General features: G+C 42.9%; 3 protein-coding genes across 3 annotated transcripts; 1 reads left to right on the top strand and 2 right to left on the bottom strand.

Annotated features, from left to right (window-relative positions):
• On the top strand, positions 278–2,511 carry LOC109715316 (ribosomal RNA small subunit methyltransferase, mitochondrial). The gene is made up of 2 exons (XM_020240259.1): positions 278–1,099; positions 1,630–2,511. Exons 1-2 carry the CDS (start codon positions 689–691, stop codon positions 2,338–2,340), a joined length of 1,122 nt encoding a protein of 373 aa, XP_020095848.1. The 5' UTR covers positions 278–688; the 3' UTR covers positions 2,341–2,511.
• LOC109714828 (lon protease 2-like) lies at positions 3,735–5,749 on the bottom strand (the record flags this gene model as incomplete). Its single annotated transcript, XM_020239536.1, has 1 exon — positions 3,735–5,749. A coding segment is annotated over one exon (852 nt), but the record flags the coding sequence as incomplete, so codon positions are not given.
• LOC109715451 (probable 5'-adenylylsulfate reductase 1, chloroplastic) lies at positions 7,113–11,659 on the bottom strand. Its single transcript, XM_020240449.1, has 6 exons — positions 11,481–11,659; positions 11,065–11,380; positions 9,207–9,555; positions 8,467–8,604; positions 8,047–8,370; positions 7,113–7,685 (listed from the first exon to the last, which is right to left on the bottom strand). Exons 1-6 carry the CDS (start codon positions 11,536–11,538, stop codon positions 7,455–7,457), a joined length of 1,416 nt encoding a protein of 471 aa, XP_020096038.1. The 5' UTR covers positions 11,539–11,659; the 3' UTR covers positions 7,113–7,454.

Raw genomic sequence — 11,936 nt, forward strand, 5'->3', positions numbered from 1 at the left:
GCAATGGCAAGCCTCGCCCTCTTAGAGACCAATATTAAGTGAGAGTTTCTCTATCTTTTGTTTTTTTTTTCTCTTTCTTCTTATTTTCTATTTTCTTAACCTATTTTACAGTATTTTTTGGAATTATTTGATAGTTGCTGTTTAAGATGAGTTGGATTGGATTAAAAATCTAATACTCTGATAATACCTGCCCGCCGCATCGCGCGGGTATAGTGTAATAATAATAGTAATAATAATAGGTAACTTAAGATACACAGTGCATGGTGTAAAAATGGAAACTTATATAGTGACAAAAAGGAAGAAACTCTATGAAACGTTCTTAGAAGAAAAGCACTACCAAAACATTACACTATCAACAAGAGTGTCAAAAGAGCTTAATTTTTTATTTGCTTAAATTTATGTTATTTTCATCAATTAAATTGAAATTTTCGATACTAATCTAGCTAATAAAATTGTGTAGGCTAGTTGCAGCTAAGGAGTCATAATTTTTGAAGCTTATAAAGATAACTCAGGATCAGAAGAGTCAAAAATTAAAGTGGTGTTTAGAAATAAATTTTTATTTTCTTTAAAAAAAAAAAAAAAAAACTTCTGAGGAGTAATTTCAAAATCGTCTATAGTTTAAGGGGTCTCTACAATAAAATAGTTGGGGACAAAGAATCAATCACCTTGGAGCTCTATCGTCGTCGTCATGATCGCGCAACGAAGCAGCTCCACGATGCAAGGAGTTCACCACATCCTCCTCCTCTCCTCCAGAGCAAAACCAAAACCCAAAACCCTCTCCCAACCCCTCATCCAACGCCGCACCTCCTCCTCCGCCGCCGCGGACTCGCCGGAGCGGGAGCGGTGGGAGCGCCCCTTCACGCTCCACAGGGCGCGGGGGCAGCACCTGCTCGCGAGCCCGCGCGCGCTCGACGCCGTGGCGCGCCGCGCCGGGGTCGGCCCCGGGGACACCGTGCTCGAGGTCGGCCCCGGCACCGGCAACCTCACCGTGCGCCTCCTCGCCCTCGCGCGCCGCGTCGTCGCCGTCGAGGTCGACCCCCGCATGGTCGACGCGCTCCGCGACCGCGTCTCCCGCCTCGGCCTCCTCGACCGACTCACCGTACGTATTACGAACTTCTTCCACCACCCCCGCTACCTGTTTGTGTTAATTCCCCAATGAAGAAAAATGCATGTATAGCTCGTTTTGATGTTAGCCGTGGTCCAACATTCATAAACTGCAAGATGGGCGGGTTAGTTGTTAACTTCAATAAATCCACTGTTAATTCTACAAAATGTCCTATTTAAATTGGATGGTGGACCATTCATAAACTGCAAGATGGGTGGTTAAGTTGTTATCTTCAATAAAATCACTGTTATCTCTATGGAGTTGACGGGGGTTTCCGTGGAATTTTCTCCGAATTTGTCTAGCCTTGTCAAAGGCTATTTGAATAGTATTAATTTTTCATCAAAACTTTTATTGCAAATTTCTGCAGCAAAAGCTCCACATTGGTGTTCTTATTGTCGAGACATACTCATCTCAGCTTTCCCTAGCAGCATAATTTTTAGATTTTTATGTCACCAAAGCTCTACTACAAGTAGTCGTGATAGAAGCAGAAGTCACGCTAAATAAGCACTTGATTGTGTTTTTAGGTGATATCGGGCGATGCGATGAAGACTGAATTCCCAGAATTCGATCTATGTGTGGCGAATATTCCGTACGGAATCTCTTCTCCTCTAATTGGGAAGCTTTTATTCGGGCCGTGCCACTTTCGGAGCGCCACGCTTCTTCTGCAAAAGGAATTTGCGCGGCGCCTTGTGTCCGTCCCAGGTGATTCAGAATACAATCGATTGGCCGCGAATGTTAGGTTGGTGGCGAATGTGGAGCTACTGATGGATGTGAGCAAGAAGGACTTTATTCCTTGCCCCAAAGTGGACTCTTCGCTTGTCAAAATCCGGCCTAAAGCCGAAGTCCCTGCAGTCGATCTCGATGAGTGGTTGGCTTTCACAAGGACTTGTTTCAGTAAGAAGAATAAGACTCTCGGCGCGATCTTCAAGCAGAAGAAGAAGATCATAGAGCTCTTTCGAAGATCTCATTCAGAAAGGCAAGAAGACAATCGAAGAGTTAATGGTGGATGTGATGATTTGGACGATGATGGTGAAGACGATGATGACGGTTATGCCAGGAGTAAGATCGAAGAAAAAGTGGGGGAAGATGCTAGTGAAGTAAGCTTGTTTAAGAAGAAGATTGTTGGGATATTAAATGCTGGGGGATTTGGCGAGAAGCGACCTTCAAAACTATCTAATGAAGAGTTGTTGCATTTGCTTCAGCTTCTCAACCAAGAGGGTGTATTGTTTCATTAGCAAAGCTTGCAAAATTTCAAGTTTGCTGCAACAGTGAGAAGCATAAAGGGCTGCCTCTAGCTTGTTAACTAATCAAGCACTTAAGTAGAAACATCTTCTTTGTTTGTGGAAACAACCGCTCTTTACTACGGGTCAAATGGTAAATCATTGCCTCTTCTTTTTTGAGCTTAATTGTGGCATCACCACTCAAATGGTCTGCTTCATCATTCACCATTCAGCAACAAAATACCAACCACATAGCGCAACAAACATAAATTTCAGAGCCTAAATGTAATGCTCTCTGGCTCAGTGTTCTCATTGGTATAAGTAGAAAACAAGAAAGCATTAGCGACGAGATTGCAAGTTGTAACACGATTTTGGAGACCCCCTTAAAGCTTACAAAATGTTCGATATGTACATAATGCGAGCCCATTCAAGTTCTCTAGCTACTACTTGCTTGTTCCAAACCCTCATAGAAACCTTCTGGTCAAGAACTTTTGCCTACTCTATTCCCAAAGAAAAGTATGAAACATGCCAATACTGTATAATGCTGAAGCTCTTAGTTCCCTTTGCACAATTTCTAAGAATTCACTGAAGAGAATTTGGGACTAGAAATTCAGTCTACAGATCGAATGCATACTGGTAAGTAACTTCACCATGCTTCTGAAGTTTTGGGATATTTCATATTTATGAAGACTGCGGTAAGGAGCTCTTAAGAGCTACATGATTTGCCCGCTCGTCCCGGAAAGAATACTTTATGTATGAAAAAATAAGGCCGGATTGAGCTTTAAGCCTAGAATGCTAGGGTGCACCTGGAATGGGTTTCCGATGGATCTGCTATAGCTACTCGATCTCGATCAAATGGCTCTGGATCTGTCTCTACATCTGGAGTATCTGTAACATCTAGACTGGGTGTACAATCATATAAAGACGCCGCCTCTGTTGCCTCTATCAAGAACACGACTATGATGATTCAGACTCCCAGGTCTTGCTCTAGAAAGCTAAGGTTTAAGTAAGGCATCTGATAAACTATTGAGTGATGGAAAAACAAAAGACCTTGAACAATAACACTGCAGATCTCATCCTTTTACTCTGTTTCGGTTGTCTCTTGGTGTATAAGGTAATGTTCCTGGATACACTGCTAATGTTCTTCTTTCCCCGTCATATAAACCTCGGGTATTTGCCGTTTCACATCAAGGTATCTTTTTCCTCTTCTTCACACCATACTATGCGTGTGACATTTTGAAAGGTAGAACTAAATAAGACTTTACAAATCTTTAGATTTCTTACAAATGCATCTCGGCGCAGATCACTGTCATAAAAAATCCTGTTTAGCTAGAACAACACAAAATGATCAAACATGAAATGTAGTAAAGCACTTAGTTCTTCTGAGGTACCGAACGAGAGCATGACCCTCTCAAAAAATCAAGTTGTTCATCTCAGGTGTTTGCCAAGTCCTTTTAAAAGGATAACATAGTACAGTTGGATCAGATAAGTTTTTCTCAAACAAAGCTTTAACCGCCTTGTAAACAATTCAGATGGTTCATATCCAATATCCGGTCAATCACTCTTCTACCCATAACAGAGAAAAGGTACATTGAAGCTAACACGAAAAAGAATTGTCTTTTTAGCCAAATAGGCTCCACAAGAATGTGATCTTGAACAGGAACTACCAGTTTAGTTAGATATTATCGCCTATTTCATTATTCAAACTAAAAACTTAAAAGAAGATTACGGACTGGATATCTTGCTCTACACCCTCTCTAATCTTGGCCTGCGAATTCCCTACTCACAGGGTCGCTTGCCTATTTCATTATTCAAACTAAAAACTTAAAGAAGATTACGGACTGGATATCTTGCTCTACACCCTCTCTAATCTTGGCTTGCGAACTCCCTACTCACAGGGTTGCTTGCCTACACTTCATGCCGTCGCTCAGGTTAAAGCACAACATCTATGAGAAAATACTGAGTTTGTCTTAGGTCGTCATTTTCTTTGTGCTAATTCCTCTGTGGTAGGTCTCTATGCCTTGGTGTTTACATGACCCACATAAGACTCAACATGTTACATGTTGTAGAAGTCTACGAGCAACATCCTAAGGCGCCCGCTGGGATCATCACGACTTAAAATCCGTTCAAACAAAACAATATGCATAAGATGGAAATTTCTCTTATCTAATTTTGTATACAAATATGCTTTCAAAATAAAAGTATTCTAAGTTCCTAACCCTATATGTCACTCTAGGGTTCACTTCCTGGTAAATTCATCTATCACCAGAGCTTCAATCAATTGCGCCACACATATCTTTGGCAAATTCTTTTAAGTCTAAAAATGTAACAAGTATTAAAATTTGGGACATTGACAAAATTAGCATAGATTAGTATGCCAATCTTTCCCTACTTGATATCGCTCAAAGATTTATTATACAATTTCACAATAATAATAATAATAATAATAATAATAATAATAATATACACTATACTCTACACGGTACCAAAGTAGAGTGGAAAATTTAAGTAGAAGGGGAATAGGGAAAAGGCCTACAACCTGTTTGTTGATTTGTCTCTGTGGGATCGGGTGTCACGAGGAGGATGACGACGACGAGGGGAACGCGTCCTTGACAGCGGAGGCGGCGGTGAGGTAGTTGAGCGTGTTGCGGAGCGTGTCACGCTCCCGCCGGAGCCTTGCGGCCGTGTCCTCGAGCTCGAGGAGCGCCTGCTGCTCGCGGGGCGCGCCCTCGAAGGTGCTGGCGACGAAGAAGGAGAAGGGCGTGGGGAAGAGGTTGCGGCGGAGGTCCATCGACGCCGCCTCCTCCTCCTTCTCCGGCTTCCCGTTGAGCCGGTTCGAGATCCGGATCACGTCGCGCATGTAGCCCTCGACTTCGGCGGCGAGAGCCTCGAGGTCGTCGGTGCGCTGCGGAGCCGCCGCCGAGGGATCGGGCGGCGGGGGCCGGTCCTCGAGCCAGGTGACGGCGGCGACGAGGTAGGGCTTGGTGCGGACGACGCGTGAGACGCGGAACCGCTCCTGGCCCTTGCAGATGAGGAAGAACCGGTCGTCGACGAGGCGCTCGTGCTTGACGACCTCGCCGACGCAGCCGACCTCGGCGACGGCCCCGGCGCCCGCGCCGCCGCCGGGTTCGGAGAAGACAACGCCGAACCGGAGGTCGGTGTGGAGGAGGGTGTGCATCATGATCCGGTAGCGGAACTCGAAGATCTGGAGAGGGAGGATGGCGCCGGGGAAGAGGACGAGGGGGAGGGGGAAGAGTGGGAGCTCCACGAGGTCGTCGGCGGCGGAGGAGGAGGAGGGGGAGGGTTCGCGGCGGCCCCGGCCGAGGCGAGATCCCGGAGTGGGGAGACGGGGACTTGGCGTTGAGGAAGGGGAGGGAGGGGGGAGAGGGGTTGGGGGAGCGGAGAAGTTGAGGGAGGAGAGCCATTAGGGTTTGTGTTCCCGCTTTGCGGGTGGTTAGGGTTTTGGTGGTGAGGAGAGAGAGTGGGGAAGAGGAAGTGGAAGAGGGGAATGGCAGCGGATGAAGACGACGATGGGGCCCACGGGAGATGTTTTATCGGCGTCGATGGCATGGAGGGTGCCACGTGGCAGCTTATCTACTCCGCATTTCGGAAACGTGGTAATTATTTTTCTCGTAGTTTCTTATTAAATTTTCGAATTGAAATAGAATTTTATTTGTGCAAAATAGTTTTAGGAAAGATATACGGGTGGTCACTGCTCACTGGTCAGGCAAATACAACAGCCATACAAATCGGTTTTTCAAAATTTTATTAAAAAAAAAAAATTGAAGTGTAGCATTATTAGTCTCTTGATTTTCATATAATTAATTACTGTTAAAGATAATAATAATAATAACTGAATAGCTGATGCAACAAGAATGTGTTCTGTTTTTTTTTTAACTAACAAGCTTTTTTTTATACAAACATCAAAAATTTTATGGTTCTTTTGCTCTTTACTGAGAACACTTGTCTTCTGGGGTGCAGTGAAGGGAGATAAGCCACATTTTGATCTTCCCGTTCACATTATTCTCAGCAATCACTAACAAGTTAAAAAACAAAAATAAAAAAAAATTCTAACTGACCGTCTCTAGTGCATGTGGGAAAAGATTTGGTGGTTAGTACCTAAGGTTCCAAGTTCGAATTCAAATTGATTCACATTTCTAGCTAAGTTTATTTCTAAATAAAATAAACGAAGCTGATAGCATACTACATATCTCTCAAAAAAAAAAAAAAATCCCTAAATTCTGTCTCCACTCTCCACACGTTCACAGCCTCCACACGTTCGACGCGAATGCATCCAAAATTCAGTCTCCATACGTTCGACGCGAGTGGCATCCATTTGCAGCAGGAGCTCGTAGCCATCATATATTTTGGGTATTTTGGCGTATCTTGTGTTGGTGTCTTCGATGATTCGATTGAGGGACTTCTATCAATAATTTTTGATGATTCATTCAAACCATCCTCCTATTATTTGTGTCTGTGTGAACAAAATAGACATACCTTCTAGTTCTATACGCAACTTTGGTCCATAATAACGGGGTGTAAAGCCCAGGTTATTTAATCGGACCAAATTGGCCATTTTGCTCTTTTATTTAGTTGTTGTGTACACCACCTTGGAACCCATTTAAAACACACACACAACATGTGGTATACATACTCTAAACTTCCCAGGTTGGGGCTCCCTTACACGCAGCTTCCACAGAAGAAAAGATTATTAAAGCACCACATTTCAAGTTAAAGAACAACAAATAAAGTAGCAAATCAAGAGGACAACAAGATGACAAAGAATGAAGGCATGGAAATAATTAAGGATTTATTTTTTATTCATATAATTTCCTCACCAAGTAGACTAGGAGAGATCTCGGGAAAGATCACACCACCTCCAGATTCACATATAACAACCTCCTCCGATTAGGCTATTACTAAAACTAACCACCGTAAGAACTAAGACAGACACCCTGTAAACACACAACACATGATCCACATCAAACCCATAAAACCCTACCAATCTTCAACTCCTAATATGATTCGATCAACCTTCGGCTTCCAAAATTGGGATACATTCACCTACAATCTACATACTAGTTGCATTCAGGAAGCAGAAGCTGCTTTTTGTCCAAGCTATCTACATATCACCTGAGGGCATTCACAAATGCAAGCAGTGAATCCACATCCCTCCTCTCCGAAGGGTACTTGATGGGCCTCGACGAGTGCGTGGGGAAGAAGAGGATGGTGGGGAAACTCCCGAGCTGAAGCTCTTCCTGCGCAAATGGCTTCTGCTCACCGTCAGCCTGGAATTTCCCGACCTTCACGCCAGAACCAGATAGCTTCTCGGCTAATTCCATGTATGAAGCTTCCATTCCCTGGAATGATAGAAGACAGTTTTCAGTAAGTTGGGGCATTTACTCCAATCCTAGAAAGAAAATTCACTAGCATTAAGGGAAATCATGTTAAATTACTATTTAGTCCTCCTCCACCCTAATTTGATTATCCTAGTAACTGATAGATAAGATGGTGAGCACAAACCACTGCAGGCACCGGGCGATTCGGATTGAAAAATAATTTTAGAGATGACATTGCAAAAATTAGTTGAGGACACAAATTAACCTATTTGACTGTAAAAAGTTAAGGACCAATGCATAATCTGCCAATAGTTTGAAATTACAAATAACATTTAATTCTGAAAGATACGCAAAAAAGAGTAAAAAGACGTGCTATTCATACCTGGCAGAACTGGCACCAAGGTGCATACAGAACAACAATCCACGGGTCCGCCCTACTTTCCAGCCTCAGCAAGTTCTCAATCCCGGGCCTACTTAGGTTAATAATGGCTTCGGTTTCAAAGATGTCAGGTGTTCCGTTCACGGAGCTAATGGCTGTGGCCCCGTTAGCATTAGTCCCCAACATATCTGCTTCTTGCGCAATGTTGCCCTTGTGAAGCCCGCATTCTTTGGCCTTGGCATCCTCCCACCACCACCTTCCTTCCCTCTCATGCTGCCCTGGCAGGACAGGTCGTGTGCATGGTTCGCAGCCGATTGACACGTAACCCTAATAAATGATTAAATAATCGAATGAGCATTTTATATTATAGACAAAAATAAGAATTATTGTTAAATACATGTTTGAAATGATACTTGGACATACTTGTGAATGTAAAGAGTTGACAGGAACTTCCATAGTCCTGAGAAAGTTCCAGATATCCTTGCCTTCTACATTGGCAACAGGGTTCCACTTAACCAAGCTCCCAATACCGCCATCCATTCCTTCAAAAGAAGGATCCACCTGCATGATATATGAAGTAACATTAGAACATCGGCCTATATAAATCAGATGGTTGACTATCACTTCATACACTTTTCTTATGCAGCTCAGGATATGTCAAGTTCAGCTGTTTAAAGAAGCACTGTACTTTTTAGGGACATATACCCATTTCAGCTTCCGCCTACAGTCAGAAGCTCCATACTATTTTCCATGCCAAGCATCGAGCCAAACAGGCACTATACGGCTAGTTGAACATGGCTGGAGCTTCTACCAAAATGATGTCCAAGTAGAGAAGTTCAGAAGGAACACAAACAACATTCCCTAAAAGTTATCCCCAAAAGCTTCCTGTTGCAGTGGAGCAATAGCTCCAAATTAGCACTTCTGATTTGGCCCCCGAAAGCTCATTTAGCTTCTCACCACAGTAATTACTCAGATTACATTAGTTATCAAACACTTAACTTCTACTTCCTAAGATAAAGTCGTCTTTCCAGAAAATACAGAAGTATGCCCTTTATAAAATTTTGATGTACAAAGGTAAGCTAGTATATGTCCTACTCTCTTTAAAGGACTTCTAAAACTCTTCAATCTAAAGAAATTAGTGGCAATTAACAGGTAATTTATACCTGGACAACAGGGATATGAGCTCTGGTGCCAGGGGACTGATCCTTCCTCTGCCCAGTGATCCAAGCCTTAAGGCCACTTAGCGCCCTTCGTAAAGGCCTAACCTTCCTAACTCTGCAGCACTCTTGGTGCCCATCCTCATAGAAGGAAAACAAACCTTTGCTCCTAACAAGGGCCTGAACTTCCACTGCATCAGGGAACATGTACTCGATGCGGATGCCATAATGCTTCTCTACCTCATCAAAGAACCTGTAGGTCTCAGGATTGAGCCGCCCTGTGTCAAGGCTGAACACTCTGAAGGGCCGGCCCGTCAGGTGGGCGTATTCAATCAATGCAACATCCTCTGCCCCACTGAAAGACATAGGAAATGAAATCGGCACGTAAGTCTGTGTGGGCATTCAGATTTTGGCATTGATTCTCTTATCTCTATTTATCAACATTAAATCAACAGAAAAAACCAGCAAACACGATTATTGCTACTGGTGGAACAAGAAAGTAATAGACATGCAGGATTATAAATGAGGAATACACATTAAAAGTGAGATTACTAGAAAATTTTACGTTATATTGGTCAAAGATACTTGTTGAGTATTCTGCATTCTACCCTGACAAAGTAAAACAGTTCATGGAAAGTTCAACTTTGCAAACAGGCCTCCTAAAGATACCACTTTGACCAGTAGTCAATCCTATGACGATAGAAAATTTCCATTTTCACTCTTCTTGGCTATAGTTGAGATTATAGAAAGATAGGAAGTCCAGATAATATTAAAAATGAAAATAAAAGCCACAGGGAGCTATCAGAAAGTACACAGTCAAATTTAGGATTTAACTTGTGAGATCACTTTTGTAATTAGTCAACATTGGAAAAGTACTTATGCTTTCTTATCTATTGGCAATAGAACTAACAAACTCGTATTGGACCACTAGAAGAGTATGTCAATTGTAAAACAAATACCTAAGATTGGAACAGATTAGGTCACTTTACACGGGCGTAATGAATCAAAATATGAAAGTTCAATAGATGTGAAAGCATGCGAATAGTCCTCTCCCACCAATGAGGCTAACCAGTTCTTTGTGAAACAAAAATTGTGTTCACGTCATGCCAAATCACTTCTTTTCTTAACGCAACAAAGACACAACAACATATATATCTTACCAGCTCATTTTCAAAGAATTTTCTTTTACGCAAATCAGCTCTTTTTTTTAGCTTCACAGCCAAAGATGCTAGATTTCCTTTTTCTTTTTCCAAAAGTAACTCTGTTTCTTCTTCGAAGGCCTAACATCTCACTCTTGAGTACTTCAATAGTTCGGAAAATAAGTCCCTTTATATGGTTATCTAGACCCATTGAAAAGATTTATGCAGGTATGCAAATCTTCAAATTTCATATATTTCCCAAAGTTTCACATTTTACAGAAATAACTCTTTGAGAAATTATATTAAAATAGAAAATCAAGCTTCCCAACTAATTGAATTACTCGCTAGTCACTACTCAATGTCATATCTTTGCGAGAAACAATAATGATGACAGTATACCTGTAAATTCGAATCTACATAAAAGTGTATTTCTTAAACACTTCTAAGCTCCAAACTTTCAAAAACACCCTACTTTAAAAAAAAAAAAAAAAATCTGATTTTACAACAAATGACCTTTTAACCTGTGCGCAGTAAAGCGATCAAGCCATGGTGATTTTACATAAAAAATTAGATTTTTTTTTTTTTGGTCGGATGCTATAGTAAATAGAGCATTCACAGGGGCTATAAATACATTTTACGCAACGTAAAATACAGTAGTGGGTCCAATAGTGATGATAATGATTTTTTTTAAAAAAAAAAGACAGATTATAAGGAAAGCTATTAACCTGAACGCAATGGCGATGTCGTTGCCGAACCTCTCGAGCGCCTTATCAATAATCTCGAGCGGCGACGCGTTCTCCAACTCCGCCGCTAACTTCTCATAATCCACAACCTCATCCACCTCCTCCCTCCTCTTCTCCCCCTCCACCACCGCCCCCGCCGCCGCCGCCGCGGCGGGCGCTGCCACCGCCTCGCCCCTCCTCCCGGGCTCCACCGCCCGGAGCGGCCGCGCCGCCGCCCACCGCCGCCTCGAGGGGGCGTTGCTCGCCGTCGACGTCGAGATCGACGGCTCCAGATGCCTCACCGCCGCGATCTGGACCGCTGGCACAACACAAAACCCTAATCCGGTGAGATCGAAGCCCTAGTATCGAACAAACGCACGCAAATCACAACAACGAGAGAGGGGAAAGCAACGTCGTACCCTTGAGATCGCGAGGAACGATCGAAGTCGCAGAGATCGATGCGGTCGCCGAAGCCATAGAGGCAAAATTTTATTTCGATTACTAATTCCAAAAACAAAAAATAGAACGAAAAAAAAAAAAATTATTGAGCTATTACTCTACTCGATTACGCTGTGTCTCCCTCAGGAGAGAGGGGATGGAGAGGGGGGGATTAATAATAACCGAGAAAGAGGGACCGCGTTTCGGTACAATGAACCTGGACGGGATTCGGCATAGCAGCCGGTTGCGACACGTGTCGGCTTTCTATTGGCTGTAGACCCAAGTGGGGTTGTGTGGAGCTCCCGCGCGAAGCGCTTCCGTCAAACGTCGAGGCGCCAAGAGACGGAGTCGCGTGGGAGTGGTGGGGCAGCATATTTAAATCTAAATTTTAAATTATATAATTATTTAATTTTATATATATATATATATACTGTATT

This window comes from Ananas comosus, linkage group 9 (genome assembly GCF_001540865.1).
Source record: "Ananas comosus cultivar F153 linkage group 9, ASM154086v1, whole genome shotgun sequence".
Taxonomy (NCBI): Eukaryota; Viridiplantae; Streptophyta; class Magnoliopsida; order Poales; family Bromeliaceae; genus Ananas; species Ananas comosus.

Coding starts and splice junctions, on each gene's coding strand:
- LOC109715316 (XM_020240259.1), top strand. CDS start 689: ATGATCGCGCAACGAAGCAGCTCCACGATGCAAGGAGTTCACCACATC. Junction 1,100..1,629: donor GCCTCCTCGACCGACTCACC/GTACGTATTACG, acceptor TTGTGTTTTTAG/GTGATATCGGGCGATGCGAT.
- LOC109715451 (XM_020240449.1), bottom strand. CDS start 11,538: ATGGCTTCGGCGACCGCATCGATCTCTGCGACTTCGATCGTTCCTCGC. Junction 11,381..11,480: donor CGTTCCTCGCGATCTCAAGG/GTACGACGTTGC, acceptor GTGTTGTGCCAG/CGGTCCAGATCGCGGCGGTG. Junction 8,371..8,466: donor TCAACTCTTTACATTCACAA/GTATGTCCAAGT, acceptor ATCATTTATTAG/GGTTACGTGTCAATCGGCTG.